This window comes from Fundulus heteroclitus, chromosome 14 (assembly GCF_011125445.2).
Source record: "Fundulus heteroclitus isolate FHET01 chromosome 14, MU-UCD_Fhet_4.1, whole genome shotgun sequence".
In the NCBI taxonomy this organism is placed as follows: domain Eukaryota; kingdom Metazoa; phylum Chordata; class Actinopteri; order Cyprinodontiformes; family Fundulidae; genus Fundulus; species Fundulus heteroclitus.
The window spans coordinates 27,431,443-27,450,934 of record NC_046374.1 but is presented as its reverse complement, the minus strand read 5'-3'; the positions used below and the strand labels follow the sequence as shown (position 1 = coordinate 27,450,934).

At 41.0% G+C, this 19,492-nt stretch overlaps 1 protein-coding gene across 5 annotated transcripts in view; it reads left to right on the top strand.

The window, feature by feature from the left end:
* The window catches only part of LOC105935943 (zinc finger protein 638), a 44,128-nt gene that overhangs the window by 830 nt on the left and 23,806 nt on the right, over positions 1-19,492 (top strand). For 4 of the 5 annotated variants that reach the window (XM_036146645.1, XM_036146644.1, XM_036146643.1 and 1 more), the window contains exons 2-15: positions 5,812-8,017; positions 8,671-8,732; positions 10,134-10,169; positions 10,262-10,501; positions 10,648-10,841; positions 11,072-11,199; positions 12,448-12,570; positions 14,541-14,636; positions 14,790-14,839; positions 15,017-15,138; positions 16,865-17,050; positions 17,130-17,167; positions 17,375-17,518; positions 18,631-18,756. In XM_036146645.1, coding sequence (XP_036002538.1) covers positions 6,173-8,017; positions 8,671-8,732; positions 10,134-10,169; positions 10,262-10,501; positions 10,648-10,841; positions 11,072-11,199; positions 12,448-12,570; positions 14,541-14,636; positions 14,790-14,839; positions 15,017-15,138; positions 16,865-17,050; positions 17,130-17,167; positions 17,375-17,518; positions 18,631-18,756 — 3,390 coding nt within the window. In that variant the 5' untranslated portion in view covers positions 5,812-6,172. Of the gene's footprint in view, positions 1-5,415; positions 8,018-8,670; positions 8,733-10,133; positions 10,170-10,261; positions 10,502-10,647; positions 10,842-11,071; positions 11,200-12,447; positions 12,571-14,540; positions 14,637-14,789; positions 14,840-15,016; positions 15,139-16,864; positions 17,051-17,129; positions 17,168-17,374; positions 17,519-18,630; positions 18,757-19,492 lie in introns of those variants that run through there. The other variant, XM_036146642.1, reaches the window with a different exon arrangement.

Below are 19,492 nucleotides of genomic sequence, written 5' to 3'. Positions count from 1 at the left end.
AAACTGATTGACCAGTACTTAATGCTTTGTATGATTATACAAACTCTAAAACAAGTAATAAAATTAGATTGTCTCACTGCTGCAACTGTCTTCCCTTCCATGTGGAGGCAAACCCACTTTAAACATTTTACTGACACCTAAAGGACGCGTCTAATTCCCTATAATTGCCAAAAATTGCAGACCTCTGCGATTTGGAAATTGCAGGGTTTTTTTTAAAATCACGATTATATTAAAAATGCGATTAATTGTTCAGCCCTTATTTAAATCAGTTTATTTCTGATTCTTTGGTCCCTGTGGATTGACCTCTTTTTATGATCCTTGGACTGTTTTTTGAACAGTTTTTACACCAAATCTGGGTTACCTCCAGCCTTTTTAGCTGTTAAACATGTAAGCTTACGTTGTTTACATGTTGGGGAAAACATTTAACGTGTATCATGTTTAGGACTGCTACACCCACAACCATGAAACGTCTGGCTTTGTCTTAAGCTTGAAAAAGCAACACCAATAAAACATGGTGGCATCAGGTTTCTTTCTTTCTCTCCCTGCCTCCTCGGTGCTACTTTGACCTCAGGCCACAAAAACAGAGGCGGTCCTAGACTTGTATAGTTGGGGGGCCACAGACTATGAGAAGGAATTAGTTTCTGAATAATTGCCAGTTGAAGTTGCTAAACGTTGAATATGTTTCCGTACCCATTGGGCACAAAGGATTTCAGATGAGTGTACGTAATTAGCATCTGAATAACAATGTACCCAAAAATCAAACTCTAGAATGCAACTTGCCATATGTTCACACAGTATTGTTTTCATCCTCCCAACCACTGTCATATTTCCCCCGTGTCATGGTTTTGTATTTTTAAAAAGGCTATAATTAAGTGCTGTGTGTCCACATTTTAGTTGTTTTTAATTGTTCCCCCCTTCTGCTCCTTCCAGTTCTCGTTTCTCCCACTGCCGTTTTTAAGAATCAGAATCAAGTTTAATCGCCAAGTAGCTTTGCACTTACAAGGAATTTGACTTGGTATTGATGGTGCAGACAAGAAATAAGAATACAGTAAAATAAGAAGTAAAAAAGGATATATACACGGAAGCTGTATATACTCAGCAGACTGTGCCTCAATGTAATGCATAAGTTTGTAAGTCCTAAACGTGGGAGAGATCCTCTAACCCCCCATCTTGCCTTTTCTGTCATTCTCTCTCCACTTTTTGATTGATCTTACTCCTCTCTGACTTATGCGTACTGTAAACTTCTTCCACTTGTTGGGTGTATTGCAACCCTCTGTGTTAAACTGCTGTACAGGAGTGACCTAGTCATGTGACAGGTCAATCATCTTGGGGGGTAAGAGAGAATCAGATTTCAAGAGATTCCAGTGCCCCCCTCTAGCTCCGTCCCTGTATTCACACCTGGCCAATCGCTTCAGACGTTGGCATCTTTATGTGGCCACAACCCAAACGTCGAACCAAAATGGACGGAAGGCCCAGTTTCTCGTGCGACCTCAACAACCTCATTGTGCCGATTGCTCTGAGTACATTTTTGTAAGCCTGGTTCTTCCGACCCATGTTTAGGACACGAGAAGTTATTGATTAAGAAGTGAAACAATTCATGAAATAAGAGTAGGACCTACTCTTATTAGGTCTACTGCTTTAGGTCTAAGATGTAGGTCCTACAGTGGACCTACATCTTAAGGCCCATTCATACCCTACGTTTGGCCTACACGTCCGTATTTCTGTCCGTACGTTCTATCTGTTGACTCCTTCATACCTCCGTCCGTTGAGGTGCGCAATAACCAATATGTCCTCTAGGTGGCAGTGCTGGGTGCCAATAATTCGTCAAACATGCCGACGGTCCAAGACGTGATTTTGTTGTATTTGCTCCGTAAGTAAACTTTTTGTTTGTCCCTGTGCCGCGGACACGACACATCATATGTGTGGGTAGTTGCGGACAAGCTCCGCAAGTCGTTCCTCGAATCCCACCATTGTTTAAAGCCCAGAATTACAACCTTTTTCGTGATTTTGTTGACATTTTGTACTGCAAACTCAATAGCGCCCCCACCGTTTCCGGTAGTATTACTCCGTATTGATCCGTTTCGTCCGTAATCGTAAGCTCCCAATTTTCGTGTCAAAATACGGACAAAATCGACGGTTAGAACGTATGAAACACTCCACACGTATCCGTATCCGTCTTTTACGTGAGGTATGAATGGGCCTTTAGAGGTTTCGGAGTTTTGTTCCTGGGGACTGAGAATCTGCATTTTCAGGCGGAAATCGATCCGATGTCGTCCGAAAAACCAGTATCGGGTTATATCTTCCTGCATCACGCTGACATGGTAATAACAGCAATTTGTAGCAGCATCACTAAAAAACAGATTCTCTTAGACAGCTAATGCCGTTCTAACCATTTGCAAAGCGTGATAAACTCACACCATGCGGTAAAAAGGCATCAGCTAGATCACAACACATAGCCCAGTTTATTGTGCTCAGTCACCACCTCCTGACGTTGGTGAGTAATATTGGCTTTAAACGCACACTTGGTCACCCCGAGCCCAGCCGCCGCTACACAGTAGACAAACTATACCCCAGATGTGTCAGGAAACTCAAACGGGGTATTGCTGCAAATATGACGAAATCAAATGCTGTTAGCTTCGCCAACGACATCAGTAGCTCGGCCCTGATTGAGTCTGACTTCACACGGGTTAGACGTTGACTTTACGTCGCTGAGTTCAGAGCTCCGCACACATTTAAACGGTGCCGTGGTGAACGAGGAACTGCTGCGTGTCCTCTGGTGTCTGCATGTCTTCTGGTTTGCACACAGTCTTTAGCGTCATGCTAACAGGAGGAAAGCCTTATTCAAGCCTTGAAGACCTACAAATGGAGCTGAACGTCGCACCAAAACCGTCTCCAGCCGGGTGTCCTGACACGAAGGAGCAGGGCCAAGTAGACGACTGACGGCCTGATTCATCAAAGACAGTCCCTGCGTGTCTACTCATCAGGAGAGAAACAACACCCCGCCAGTCATTAGATCAGCTTGTAAGAGAAGACCTCAGAAGCTAACGACTACCACAGCCGATGTCGTTCCTTCCATCCATGTCCTGATTTGGCATCTCGCTTTGGATCCCCTGGTCTTCTTTGGTGATCTCCTCACTACGGGAGCCGCTCTTCTGAATGCAGCCCACAGACTTTTTTTTTTTAGGCATGTGGAGTTCGGGCCTCTCTACACCGTGGCTGCACCCCTGGATCCACGTTATACGGACAAGTAAGGGATTCTTTTATTTATTTTTTTACATTTGTTTAGCCTAAGCTGATGTTTGAGAGAAAAAAAAAACTTTGCTGTTTAAAAGGACTTTGTTACTGTGAGCAGCTTCACCTGTGTTTGTCCTGACTACCTGCATTCACGCCACCTGTGACCGTATATATACCTGCCTCTCAGTGCCAGTCTCTGCCAGATTGTTGAAAGCCCTTTGTGTGAGTAGCTGTTCAGCGTTCCTCGTCTACATCGGCTGTTCAGGACCCCCTTTTTTTTTTTGGGATCCTCCTGTCCCTCCTTGCCCTCGCTCGGACACCTCCGGCTCTCTGATTTCTGGACAGGAATCGGATCGTTTGGACCCCGCTCCTAGCCCAGCCCTTTGGACCTGCCTGCTCACATCGTTTGACCCTCGCCCGTGTTGGCCCTCACTGCTTCATGTACCAGATTCCTCCCTCCCGCCTGTCTTCTCCTGTAGGGAGCAGTCTGCTGCCAGCTCTGAAGTTCACCCACTCCTTTTTGCACTGTTGATTTCCAGTATCAGCTTTTCGTTAGTTTATTTTTCAATAAACCTTTCAAAGCGCAACACCATGTCTGGCTGATTTATTGGGTTCTCTGTCTCGGTTTCCCGGGTATTCTAATTGTTCTTTATTTTATTCAATTGTATAATATTCTGTTTAAAGTTTATACAATTGTCACATGTTCTCATGCCTATTGTTTACTTTTGTTCTCTGTTTGAATAATATCTCTTTCTCCAGCCGTTTCTAACATTACACGCTATAAAATAAGTAAAACAGATTGGGACTTTTCCACGGCCCCTGTCTACCCTGCACCGCTCTACTCGTCCTGTTCCCCCGGTAAGCCGGTGGCTTTAAGCCCCACCCTCATTTTATGCAATTATATGAAGAACTATGTGACAGTTGAATAAAAAAACGCAAAAAGAAATCTTTATAAATAAAGACATAAATAAAACAAAATATGAATGTAAATATAAAACAAGAATGTTTCGATATAGATCAGGCTCTGACATGTCTCTCTCTCTGTGTTTGTGAGAGAGACTGATCTGTTCAAAGCTGGTAAAATTCTGTTAAAATGTAGGGCTTTTAATTTTTTTAGACGCTGATATTTGGTATTCATGTTGTGCTGATGTGGTGTATTGTTCTTTAAGTGGAGGAGTAAAGATCCAGGAGCCGAGAGCAGTACAGCCGGGTCCTCTTCAATGCTTCCTCTCTCCCGCAGAAGGCGACTGCCCTGCCCTCTACTGCACACAGACACACAACACAACACTGGTTCGATCAGTGGCTGAGAAGAACAACTTTTTGAACCACACAGTCTTTATAGGCAGAACCTCGCAGTTTTCAATGTGGTTAAGTCCAACGTTTCCCTCTCCATAGTATTGAGTCGGCAAATCGCGTCTGATTTTATTTTTTTCCCTCGCTCCACTTTCGGCTGGCTGGTCACACCTACGACCAATCACTGACTAGTAGTCTTCCTTGCGTAAGACCTTTATTCTACTCGACAACCTACCTTCTGAGTAGGATCGAAAAAATCCAACTGGGTAGGGATAAAAAGCCAGATGAAAAACTCTCAAAGGGCGCTGGGTGGAGTCCGTGGAAAAGTCCCATATGTACGACACGTTCTGATGTCGTATCGTCTCAATATCGCTGTCGGCCAACACTCAGCAGTGTCGGTATCGTATTGGTAGAAAGTGGAAAAAGTTGTATCAGGACACCCCTAGTATTTACAACCCTTGAAAATTTCCACATTTGATCATCTTACTCCCGGAATGATCTGTGTAATTCAGTGGACTTTTATGTAATAATCATCAAAAACTACAGCGGTAAAGTAAAATGGAAGATAGATGAGGCATGTTTAAAAATGTCTTCAGACTGGGACGTCGCTTTATTTAGCGCCATTTAACACTTAGTTAAATCCAGTGCATCCAGTTGCTTTTCAAAAGTAATCTAAGTTATTAGCGTTCACCCATACAACCGATTTCTGCCCTAGGAGGTTTGCTAGAGAGCATTAGTGAACAAATAGCGTGACAAATAGGCATGACAAGTCACCGTTGGTGACTTGTCATGGAGCAGCACTGTTCGATCTTTGTCCCATAAGAAGATTTAAGCAATGCAAATCTACCTTTGTGGAAGACTTGTCAAGAAGGAGAAAACATAAAATATCTTGCCAAAAAGTATTTCAGGGACACAGCACAATCGTGGAAGGAGATACTCTGGCTATTAAGTGTGGTGCTGGCAGTATCGTGTCTTGGTGATATGTTTACTAGAACATGGAAGTCTGCCAAAGTCAATGCCCTGACCTAAATTCAATGGAGAATCTGACTAGGTTTGAAAATTGGTCTTCACAGATTCTTTCCATGCGGTCCGACTTTCCTTTTGCCATTTTCAAGTAATTTCACTCAATAGATATTGTTTCGCATTGGTGCCTTGCTTTTGTCTGCCCCCATTTAAGGAAACGTGTTTTCTTTTTTTGGAACATTTACGTCTTTAACTCATGTGACCCTCGCTTCTGTCCTCTATAGCCTGTTATGTTTCACCTTCTCTGTTCTCTCTCGGCAGTGAAGACCTGTACTCCTTAATGCTGGGACGAATGTGAAACTCCTGAGAGACCGTAAGACCGTCCCTGTGATGGCTTGTATCATCGGAGGAGCGTTCTCAACTCCATAATCGGAACACATTTATGTTCAACGTTTTCCTTTAGCTTTTGGACTGTTGTCTCACCTTCTGCTGAAGTTTACTACCCCCAGAGTGATCATTTAATTTTAAATGGGGTTTAAAGGTAACGTGTAGGTAGCACTGACGCAGATTCCCAATGTGCCATTGGTGTCAAAGTTACAACCAGTGAGAAACTGACGCAAGCACCATCCTGCCCTGTTGTGGAAGCGTCAATCTCTGTCACTACTAGTGGATCTGTAAAATCATGTCATATCCACCATATATTCCTTATTCTTCAAGGAATCAAAATGTCCCCCAAGGTCAGCCCTCTAGACCAGTCTCTCGTAGACAGCCAGAGATGGAAAACTGGAGGGCGGGAAGACTTGTTGAAATTGATCCAGACTTACGCTCTTCTCGCTCGTCCTCTGGAACTTCAGAGAGAATATTCCCAGATGTGCCAATGACTTACAGGCCTGACCAGAGACTGGTCCATTCAGAAAGGGACCATGAAAGACCGATGGAGTTCCATCCTAGTAGAACCCGAGAGGAGGCGATGCCTCTGCCTTTAAGCCGTGGTTCCCACTTTCTCGGCGCCCAAAGAGACGAGTTTCCTTCAACCAGCAGAAGTGTAGCATCCCCTTGTGATCTAGACGGAGAGCCCGATGAGGAAAGTGACAGCAACTCCTTAAGCTGGTTGCAGATCCTTAAAAACCCCGCAGAGGATAATCCTGTGAAATTTCAACCGTCAGTTTCATCTGACTATCCCAGCAGCAGTGATGGTAGGTTTTTTGCCTCCAGCGGCAGACCAGACAACAGGCAACCTGTGTCTGGTTCAAGAAGGTATGACGATCCGCCTCCAAGCGAACCAGAGGAGCGAGATGAGGCTTCCCAACCACAGTGCACTCCAGAGCTTGCCACCGTCCTCTTACAGCGCTTCGGACTTGAAAAAGAGGACTTGGATTATCTTCTTACGTTCCCCGAAGATCAGCTAAACTCTGATAATCTTGGCCAGATCTTGAAGCAGATCAGCCGTATGAAGGAGGAAAAAACTTCAACACAGTCCTACTCAGACCCCCGACCGTCCACGAGCTTTCACGAAGAGCAAGACATGTATCACGACATCTCAATGCGGATTTTGAAACCCGCAAAGGTTATTGACTATGGACATACTGGGAGCTACACTGTGGTTGGACGGGAAATCAGAAACCCCTCTGAAGTCACGAGCAGTGACACTGGAGGTATGGTTTATACCTATAGCAGCAGTTACAGAGAGATGAGCAGTGAAGAAGTTCCTCTAGATGGTCGGCCCCTTTCTCCCACCACTGTCCCCTCAACGAGGAGTTCTGTGACTATCCAAAGCAGCAATCTACCTAGATTGCCACAGACCCAACCAACCCAGGCTTCTGAAAATATCCCCACCCCTCTCGTTCCACCAAAGAAAGACATAGAAACGTCAAAAAAGCCGATGACCCACCAAACCAAGGCTTCAGAGAAAGCCATCCCGGCCAGTGGCCCTCCAAAGACGGACACACATCCGTCCAAACAGGTGCAGAGCCAGCCAATCCAGGCGTCTAAAATTCCCTTCACTCCTTTGCCTATTTTAAAGAAAAATATACAAGCAAAGAAAAGACCAAAGTTTTCTATCACAAACCTTCTAAAAGACCATACTGCACAAGGGGGATCACCAGATACAAAGACTTTAAAACTACCTAGTACTAAGTCAGGTGAAAGTGATTGTAAGCAAGACAGCGGTACTGTCAAAGGCCAGGTAAAAGAAGAGCAAAAGCCCCAACAAAGCAAGGCAGCAATGGACCCAGCACAGAAACAGATCAATAGGCAAAGTAGATGGGAACAGGTTCCCTCCACCGAGCAGATTGCTTCACATCCTGTTGTTCCCGTCGCTCTTGTCATTCCTCCATGTCAGTCAAGCACAGTAGCAACGCTGCACCAAAGTTCGGTAAAGTCCGATAACAGCAGCCCAGATAAGACGAAGCCCAAGACCTTGGAGGGGAAGCCAATGCAATCCGTGATTAATGACTATTTAGCTACCACACCGCCAGCCTTCCCACATCGGTGCAAGCTTTGTAATAAAGAATATGACACCATGACGGTAAGTGTAAAGTAAGGTTTTCTATTTTCAATTAGCTGTTTTTTTTGTTGTTCCATATTTGATTTGTTGTTTAAGGATTGTATTGTTCTTAAGAACAGAAATGCTCTACTAAAGTAAGTTATGTCCAGTGAGGGATTAATTAAAATAAGGAAAATCCTATTTTGAATAGGGAATACTTTACTTGGATTCATTGGTGTTTAGCTGTCTTTACCAAATACAACTGGCTTTAATGAGGTTATTTTTTGTTGTGTTTTACTTGTAATTTAGAATTATTTCTACTGTACACCAGTTTCTGTTCTCCTTGTTTTCCTCTTTTTTTCTACCCTACCCTGAAGTCATTGCCCTGATCCAATCCAGCCTGGAATACCCTGAGATGACAAAAAATGGGCATGGCAACAAGAGACCCGACCAGAGCAAACGAAGATTTTTTTATTTATATTTACCGTGTCGTCTGTGTTTGCTTCTTTTAATTAAAAAAAAATCTTAAATATTAAACTAATCTGCTGAACTATTCATGTTTGCATTTACTAAAATTCTTAACTTTTTCAAAGTTAAAATTTCTGTTGGGTTCAATGGGGGGATGAAAGACATTTTGAGAAATTTTATGAAAAGTCCTAAAGGTTTTTTTTTCTTTTTCTCGATCCAACAACCAGGAGTGGCATTCCCACTGTAAGAGCAGTTTGCACCTGCTGAACCGGCGTTTCCTTCGGAAAACGTTAGTGTTTTTCCTCAATCTGCATTTGTGAACTACTTATAGTGTTTAATGCTTACGGTCATGCTAACTAGCCACTCTAAACAAGTTGGTCTTCCTATCTGTACAGTTCTAATTTTCTGCCTGTCCAAATGTTTATGTTTGAATTGTACCACTGATTCACAGCCAGCTGTTGTAAAAGTTTTGTTGTGTCCTAATCAGTAGATTAGTTGAACTGTTCGTGCCTACACTGGTAGTCTAAGTAATCCACAGTCGTCGTGTTAAGCTAATAAAAAGCCGTCTGTTGTGTTTTTGAGTTGCTAGTTGCAGTCTGGTTTCCTTCAGTCTTTAGACACACTCTCTGGTGAGTGGGAGCCAATGCATTCATTTCCTGGTTTCTAACTTGCTTAGTAGAACATTTTAGGCACCAGAACCAATTGTTCGTTCGAGACGTTTGGTACAGAAAGAGGATTGAAATGTAAATTTTCTGAATTTTTTTGAAGGACAGGACGCATGTGAAAGCATCAAAAAGCCAGAATTTTACCAAGTTCGATATGATTTACATGTTTAGTATGTTGATCGTGTTTCTGCATGGCACGTCTGGGTTTAATTATCCCAACTGTGGGATAAAACGTGTAGCTCAATGAGCGTTTTTCTGGGCTTGACAGGATCAGAATGAAAGAGCTAAACTAAACAAGTTCACATAAAAATGTTAAAATAAAAGTTGCATAGCAACATTAAAGTAGCACCCTTTACTGTATTTTTCCGACCATAAACTGGATTATAAGGTGCATTAAATTTTCTTTTTAGGTTTCTGTTTCTAACATATGGCCAAAATAAACATAACTTTTATATTGAATCAACTTATTTGGATTTATTGTTACTAGTGCGTACTCCGGGCCCGGGCTCCCGTACTTGAATGCACTTCTAGTTTAGACATTACAGTCAGGCAGTCTTGTAGACAGCTCAGGGGACGTATCAGGTACAGTGTACCGTAATGCTCTGAATATCCACGGAACGGAGCGGATTTGTTGATAACATTTTATCCAATTTTTTTTTAGAGCATTTTACCACATGAAATTAATCATTAAGCACGCCAGTAACCATATATATTGCGCACCATACATATCTTAGAAAATGTCAATATTTTAATTGTGCCTTATAGTCTGAAAATACGGCATATTGTTTATCTGCAAAAAAAAAACATGATACTTTCAAATTACACTTTAAAAATAGAAGTTTAACTATTCGTACAACCCTTTATTCTTGGATGAGTATCTTAATTGGAGCAAGCCAACAAAAAGCTGTGCGTTTTGTTTATTTTGTAAACTTCTATGGTGATTTTATGAATGCCTCTAATGCAGATATCCTCCTTTTTGAACTTTGATCTGTTTCCTCCTTGGTAATAGTTTTTATCTGTTACAGATATCCAGACTGGGATGGTGAGCTCCACCAGTGGAAGTAATTGCATTAAACAAATAATAAACCACACCAGTTCCAACGCAAGACAAATCATGTTTAGGAGTTCTTTAATCTTGTTTTTGCCTTTGCAGAGCCTCAGATAAAAAGTCTACAACCCGGAGCAGGAGCCGTTCGCGTTCACGTTCGCGTTCACGTTCACGTGGCCGTCGAAGAGACAGGTCCAGTAGCAGCTCCCGTTCTGGCTCCCGTTCCCGCAGCGCGCAGCGAAGTAGCCGAAAGAGAAGATACACCGACAGCAGCTCCCGTTCCCGCTCCCGCAGCCCTCATGGTCGCCATGGCTCCAAGAGTGAGCAGAAACACGGGAGTTACAGGTATGTTTGGACAGCACAAAACCTTCTGATTGGATACAAACCCAGAATCCTTTTACCAAAACACTGAAGAGTTGAAAACATTCTATTGTATTTCAATAGAAATTTTTACTGCAGTCTTAAAGATTTTCAACACAAACTTTCTTTAGGTCCCGGTCTCGTTCCACGTCTCCACGGCATAGGTCTCGCTCCTCCCAGCGTTACCGCTCACGTTCAAGGAGCCACGAGAGAGACTCGAGGAAGAAGCGAGAAAGACGGTCCCCGCCCGACAGGTCAACATCACCTGAGCCAAGGAGGTCGACCAGTGCAGAGCGGCTTGCAAAGATGCTGCTGGAAGCGTCAGGTTTGACTCAAAAAAATATTGTCATAGAACGTTTTCACAACGGGAAACAGAAAAATCAAAAACACGGTTTCTAAAATTTCTAAGTCGGAGGATACTGCCGGGTGGTCGTGAGATTTATTCCCAAAGTAGGCACCTCATGTTGAAAATGACTCGATGGTAAATAATTAAGACTGGATTGTTGTTAGACTAAAATAACTTAACCAAGCAACCGATTCTGTTCATCCATCTAGGTGTCCAGTCTCTGTCAAAACAGTCGGACTTGGAGGCTGTGGTAAAATCCATGACCCCCGCCCTATTGGCCAAACTAGCAAAGGGGAGGTCATCGTCGGCTCCACGGGACGATCCTCAGGAAGACGAGGCAAGTTATTCATACATCCATTCATTCATCCATTATCTAACACATTTATCCCTATTGGGGTCGTGAGGGGTACTGGTGCTTATCTCCAGCTGTCAATAGGTGAGAGGTGGGGGTACTCCCTGGACAGGTCGGCAGTCTATTGCAGTGAGGCAAGTTATTCCTCCCCCAGTCAGTCGAGGCAGATGAACATTCATACTGAGCATGGTTCTGCTGGAGGTTTTCCTCTCCACTGTCGCTTCATGCTTGTATGGTATGAGGGATTGCTGCAAAGACATCAACAATGCAGACGACTCTCCCTGTGGCTCTACGCTTCTTCTTGAGGACTGAATGCTGCTTGTCAAGACTTTGATGCAATCCACTGGGTTCCTTTTTATATAGGAAATATTAATAATATAATAATAATACATTTTATTTAAAAGGCGACTTTCTGGACACTCAAGGTCACCGTACAAAAGGATAAAAAACAGAATGTCAGAAACAAAATCAAAACAAACAAAAAAAAACATTTAAAAAATACAGAGGCTGGGACAGGGAAATTGATAATTAAAGAGAATAGGCAATCTTAAATAGATGAATTTTGAGTTGTGATTTAAAATGGAGAAGTGAGTCCGTGTTTCTAAGTAGGGGTGGTAGAGAGTTCCAGAGGCAGGGCGGCAGAGCAGCTGAATGCTCTGCTCCCCATGGTGGTGAGACGGGCGGAAGGGACAGACAGGTGTAAAGCAGATGAGGATCTAAGAGCACGGGAGGGGGTGGGAATATGCAGGAGGCCTGACAGATATGAGGGGGGGCAAGGTGGTGAAGGGCCTTGAATGTCACCATGAGAATTTTGTATATTGTGACCAATCTGTATAATCTGATTGATTTTGATTTTGTAAAGTGCCTTGAGATGACATGTTTAATGAATTGGCGCTATATAAATAAAATTGAAAGCTAAAAAAAAAAAAAATAATCAAACTATGAAAGTAGAGAAAATAAACTTTGATCTTTCAAACCAGTTGATACAAGTCACACGTTCAGGTCATCATTGCAGCTCTTCACACTAACGCTTATGAATATGACAAACGTGAGATTATGACAGTCATTTGTGAGCTTTAACGTCTCTTCACATGTCGTCTTATCTTACTCTTTGATTAAATTCCTGTTGGTTTGCATATAAAAACAATGACGGAAAAAATTAAGTGTGTGTGTGTTTTGAAAATATCTTCTTTAAGATCCCTTAAGTATTTTATGCTTCTGTCTGTTGTGTAGGATGACCCAAGGTTGGTGATACTCCGTGGGATTGAAAGCATTCACACATACACTGATGTAAGGAAAGCCCTGGAGTCCTTCGGGAAAACTGAGTCGTTTGTGTTGTACAGATCCAGAGGAGAGGTACGTCTAATGAAGGAGTGAACAGGGTGTGTGTTAATCATCTCTATTGGTTTCCTTTCTTTCTTGTGTCATTCCTTGAGATTGATTGACTGTATTCGTCGGTGAGCAATGGTTATTTACTCTGCTGTTGCTTGAATGGTTTGATGGATAGATGCTTGACTGAATAATTAGTTGGATGGCTAAATGAAGTTACTTCATTTATCCTGCAAAGTTATTTTATTATCCTGCAAAGTTACTTTATTTATCCTGCAAAGTTACTTCATTTATCCTGCAAAGTTATTTTATTATCCTGCAAATTTACTTTAGTATCCTGCAAAGTTACTTTAGTATCCTGCAAAGTTACTTTATTCTGAAATTCACTGCAATTCACTGAAACTCTCAAGCTGTATGCAAACAAAATTTCGTTCTGTACGCACTCTGTGCATACAAAATGACAATAAAGTTTGTCTAAGTCTAGTCTCTAAAGTCTCTATTATTCAGCTATACAATGCAGCACTGTACAGCTCGAAGGAACCCATCATTAGGGCGTCCCTCAGGCTAATAACAGCTAGTGTTAGCTTATGGTATGTGGGAAGTTTACTGCTGCACTGTTGCAGATACAGGAGCTTTACTGACCTTTTTTATGTCGTTCTCAAACATCTGCGGCACAATGTTAACTTAGCATGTCGCACCGTTCAGCATTTTGTTTTGTTTTTTCTAGTTTGCCTGCCTGAGAAGGTTTCTTCCGAACAACGCTTTTGCGTTTAACTTACTAACCATAACCGATGGCTGCGTGTTTTCTTCTGGCCGCTCTCCGCTAACCGTCCCTGCAAGCTGAATTCTCGCGACATTTGTGCGGTCAAAAACACGCCAGAACCTACCTTGTCCCACCGCTTTATGAAGTCATCGTCTGAAAATGGTTTGCCGTGCTGAGCAATAAGGCAATATGGCGTTTTCCTGTATTTCGTTAGCACTAAAACAAAAACTGATGTTGAGCTTGCAGGCCGGCTTCCATTTGCTTGACTTTCTGTGTTCGTTGGGCACCAGTGTACGACGTGTAGCTCTGATGTTTGGCCCCATAGTGCCGATGGACATTATACTTTTTTATCATCACCAACATCTTCATTAAAAATCAAATGGTTACACTTTCTGTTGATTTCTTTGAAGAAATACAGATTTTTCCCACAATGTTGCTTACCAAATTACACATTTTAAGAGATTTTTGAGTGCATTGTACCACATAAAATCAGTCAGTAAACACAATGGTAATCCATATGTAAGGCGCACCATCAATTTCTGTTTATCTGCAAAAAAAAGTTTAATTTTGGGCAAGTTACGCTTTAAAAACAACACTTTATTCTTGGATGAGTCCCTTAATTGGAGCAAGCCGTTTCTCTCTTAGCCTTATGTTAGATCTTCTACACTCACTTGCTATTTTGCGTTTGTTCTGTACTGCCACTTCTGGTGACTTGCGGTAAAAGTGTTTCTTTGCTTAAACCCTAGGAGTTAATGATATTGAAAGCCATAACATCGATATTAAATTGTTTTTAAAAACATCCATATTAATCTTTAGATCAATTTTTATGGACAGCCCTACTTATAATATAGTGGGAAACCCTGGAGTCATTGGGTGGCATCCAGCGTTTGGCTCCAAATCCTTGAAGCATCATGTAAAAAGTTGTTTGAAGGAATTGCTTTTGTGTGTATTTGGAGAAATAAAAAGAAAAAAAATCTTTGAGTAGTAATTTCTAAACGATCTTACTGGCAGAGTACTATGATACCTAAAAAGCTTTTATTTTTAGTTTAAGTTTTATTTCTCTCAGAGAGAAAGATGATGCTGCACTGGCTTTTTTTTTTATGTTTTATTTGGAGAACTAATCTTGTCTATCGTAATGTTTTCTGCTATATTAAACTACTAGAGAGACACTAAAATCTGTATTGTAAAAAAAAAAAAGAATGTTCAGCAATTTATTAATTTTTTGCACATGCAGGCAAAAGTCCTTTTCCAGAAAGAGGAAGCTGCGGACAAAGTTCGGCGCACAAAGAGGTTTGAATTAAAAGGATTCACCATCACCGTTCTTACAGAGGTGTGTGCCCCATTTTCGTGTGTTTTACATTTGTCCTGACAAAATCTGGATTAAATGTCACAAATAGGTGCTTTACCAGTGGAAAACCGCTGCCAGTATGTCCACTTTCCTGGTACTATGTGAAATGTTCTATTCAAAGCTATTTCTTTGCAGAAATGTGTTTTCATACCCCCTGCTTCCACCTCTACGAAAGAGCAGAAAACGTGAGTCACATTTTACTCGAACGTGTCCTGATGAACTCGTCGTTAACTTGCTTTTGAAAGTTCGTCAATTCAAGCCCTCTGTTTCAGTTGCATTTAAATGTTTTCTCTTGTTAAAACATTTTTCTTAAGTGCGTAAATACCTGCTGATCTCTATGTATCCATGCACCAAACCATCAGATCATGCCCGTCTAAGAAGAAAGAAAAAGACGAGAAGCCAACAAAACCCAGCGAGGGTCGGCCCTCTGCTAAAACCGAGACCCCTAAGGAAAAACCTTCATCCCGGTCAAGGGCCGCCGAGGGTAAATATTTTACTTTTTCTACAGATATTTTCCATTTAGGTGGATCTTTTTTATTTGAAGAAAAGAAATTACAGGATTTTGTTGCTGGAAAGATTGATCAAATAGAAATCATATTGATCGATATCGATAATTATCAACAAATTCAAAACACATATTTTAAGTGCAGCCCTGGTCATTTTATGCTGTTGCTTAGCAACCTATTTTTAGATACAGGATATACAAACATTGAATTCAAACCCAAGCCTTTATTTAACCACCTTTTTACCAAACTTTCAAACAGAAAAAAGAACATGTGCTCTCTGAACTCTTTAAAGGGGGCGGAGCTTGGTTCCTGGGTCTGCGTTGTGATTGGTTGAGAGGATGTAATGACTGTAATATTAACCTACATGGCTAGAACGCAAGAGGAAGGAAATCTGATATCCTATTGAACTTTTTATTTACCCTTTTTTTCTGTTATCGATATACGTCTATCGATCGATATATATTGTTATTGAATTATCCTCCAGCCCAATTTTGATATATTAGAATGTCGTCCAACACGTTCCAGAGAGATCAGCAGTCTCGTTATGATCCAGGTGACCAAGTACTCCACTCACACCAAGCAATAGCTCCTAACGACCAGGGAAAGTGATGAATGGGTCACTGATTTGCATCTGATTGAGGTTCCTCAGTGCAAGCCACCAGAATTGACAAAAGCTCCTGGATAGATGTGGAAACGTTTTCAGAAAGAACTGAAAGACTTTCTGGTTCAGTTCAGTTTTTTTATATCGCGCCAATTCACAAGAAGTCATCCCTAGGCACTTTCCAAAGTCAAATTCAATCAGATTATACAGATTTGGTCAGAAAGTTTCCTCTCTAAGGAATCCCAGCAGGTTGCATCAAGTCTCTCCAAGCAGCATTCACTCCTCCTGAAAGAGCGTAGAGCCACAGTGGACAGTCATCTGCATTGCGGATGGCTTTGCAGCAATCCCTTATACTGAGCATGCATGAAGCGACAGTGGAAAGAAAAACTCCCCTTTAACAGGGAGGAAAACCTCCAGCAGAACCAGAACCAGGCTCAGTGTGAACGGTCATCTGCCTCGACCCAGTGGAGCTTAGAGAAGATAGAGCAGAGACACAAAAAGCACAGAAGCACACATTGATCCAGTAGTACTTTCTATGATATATGGTAATAGCGAATGATCTGCCTCCCCTGGATGATGTAACAGAAAGCCAGACCAGGTGTACCTTTTATGAAGAGATAAACGACAGAGAACAAAAAGTTAAAAGATGAAATTAAAAGCAATGCAAATTGGAGAACAGTAGGAGAACCCAGCAGAGTGAGAGAAATAGTCCCTGATGTCCTCCAGTAGCCTAAGCCTATAGCAGCATAACTATAGAGATAGCTCAGGGTAACATGAGCCACTCTAACTGGAAGCTTTGTCACAAAGGAAAGTTTTAAGATTAGTCTTAAAAGTAGACAGGGTGTCTGTCTCACGGACCAAAACTGGGAGTTGGTTCCACAGGAGAGGAGCCTGATAGCTAAAGGATCTGCCTCCCATTCTACTTTTAGAGACTCTAGGAACCACCAGCAGACCTGCAGTCTGAGAGCGAAGTGCTCTGTTAGGAACATTTATGATGATCAGAGCTGTGATGTACGATTTAAGCCTGTTTGCTGACACTTCCAACTCGAGTTAAAAGAGAAGCTTTCTAAAACGGTGCTTATCTTGCATATCCTCCGTTTCAGACCCTGTTGCTGCTCCTAAGGCTGGGGGCAAGACGGCGTCAGAGCCTGGCGATAAAGTCCCAGCTGAGCCGACCCCAGCAGCTCCGTCCGCCGCCGTCACGCTGATGGACGATTATTGCTTGAACCCCGAAACCTCCCTGACTGTCGGGGACCAGTTAGAGTCCCTGCTGTCTAAAGACTGTTTCAGTAAGAAAGCCCAAACTCTGCGTGGCCTTTCTGCACCAGTATCTGTAACTTTTGCTTAAATATACTTTCTTTGTCTCAGGGTGCCTCACAGATGAAAAGAAATTGGCTAAGGAGAAAGTAAGTTACCTCAGACTCGTGCGACACATATAAAAACAACAACATTTAAATGAGACAACGGAAGACTTTAAATGACGCAATCCTAATTTTGACATTTGTGATTCTAACACGAGTTTGTTTTATTGGTTTTGGTCACATCTCGTAGGGGGGGTGTCTCCAGTGGTGAAACTTCTAACTTTACCTGAACTCTGTTTGCTTTCTCTCCAGGTTTCTGTCAGGGTGTTCCTGATCAGCAATCTCCCAGATTATAAAGAATGCAGCTACACTGAAAAGGAGCTGGCCGAGCTGTTCCTCCCTTACGGGTTCATACATGAAGTCGACACCGTCTATTGTATTCCTCAATGTGGCCTGGTGAGCACCAGCTTTTAAAACCCCTACACGCTCTATTTTGGATTTATTCCCCCTTATAAATTTCTAAGTTTTTATCTCTGCGCCAGAGCTAAACGTCTCAATCATTTAACAGATTTCAAAATCATATAAAGATATTTATATCTTTGAATCAGTTTGATCTGGAAAGCAAAGAGGTAAAAACTGTTTAGATGTTTTTTACAGCACTTAATGCATGTTTCTATGAATTCTTCCTTAATATTTAGATTTATTTTTTATATACTCTCTATATATATACTATTATATATTATTTTTTATATACTCCCAAAAACGTGCATTTAAAATAATACATAAAGTAAGATTTTGTGATCACAGCAACAATTTGTTATTACTGTCCAGACTGCTAAAATTATTTGATTTAGTTGATTTTTCTACTAAGCAACTATTATATAAAGCCAATAAAAATATATTACCTATTAATATCCAAAAATTCTTTAGACTGAAAAAAGAGGGATATTATCTATCTATCTATCTATCTATCTATCTATCTATCTATCTATCTATCTATCTATCTATCTATCTATCTATATATCTATCTATCTATCTATCTATCTATATATCTATCTATCTATCTATCTGTCTATATATATATATATATATATATTTTTTTTTTTTTTTTTTATTACATTACTACTTAAATGTATAATAGGTATATATTAAATTATTTGAATACTGACAAATATATAAATAAAGTCAATAAATGTCCAATTATTGTACTTTATGTGGAATTGTACTGTATGTCTGTGGCTATTATAACTATATCACTAATGTAGATTATTTTTAGATATATTAATGTCATTTGCTTTGTTGATTTGAAACTGAAAAGTAGTTGCAAAGCTGTAAATAACAGCAGCTGTATTATGGAATAGGAGGTGGGAGTAAATAATTTTGTCCCCCCCACTGCTTTCTTGTTTTTTTCTCCTTCTGCAGTAAAGTATATGCAGATAATGTTGTACACTATTGGTTTTGTACTTGCTTGGAATAAACCAATAAACGACACAAATTCTTGCATGTTTTAGGCTCTTAAGACTTGTGGTGAAACCCTGATCGTTGTTGTCGTCTAACTTCTCCATCAGGCTTTGGTCACCATGCCGAGACGTAAAGTCCTGCAGAACCTCTTAAAGACGACGTGCGGCGGCGTTGACTTTAAGGGGCATGAGCTCAGCTTAGCCCCCGTTTGCAACAGCGCTCCAGCCTCACCAGTAAGCATAATCTCACCCTCATTTATTTATTTGGTTTGTCCGTGAGCATTTTACATAAACAGACACTGAAGCAGAGGTATTGGTAAAGTGTAACAAATTATATGCAATAAGAGTAAACATAGACAAGAGCCACAAAATCAGCTATGAGGTAGGTGGTCCATTTCTCCCAGAGGGCATCCCCCTTCTGTTTTTGAAGCCTTAGTAAAAAGGTTAAGCCAGGGGTGTCCAAATTGTCACCTCAAAGGAACTTGAGGGCCAACAAAATCAATAAAAAAAAAATTAAACCAAAAAATTATGTTAATTTTTTACCTCTTCTACAAAATATGATCATTTTAAATAAATTAGTCAGATTTACCGTAGAAAATTAATATGTAAATTACTGTAGATCCGTAGGTTAAAAAAAAAAGGGGTTTGCTCATTTGTTCGTATTAAAAGGTAGGTATCCAGTTTGCAAATTATTCTGAAAAATGTAATTTCACTCTTTAATAGTAATAAACTGAACTGTTTATGGTCCAGCAATATAAGAACAGTATTTGGGTAAGTTGTTCTTTGAAAACACTTAATTTTAATAATTGAATTCAAATCAGATTTTAATGCACCAAAGTGTGCATTTGAGTAATCAAATATCATTGGATAGATGCGGTCCTACATACTATAAAATTAAGAGAGCGTCGAAAGTGTGTTTATTAAAAGATGAATACTTAACATTTTCAGTTAAGATCTTACATTTTCTATA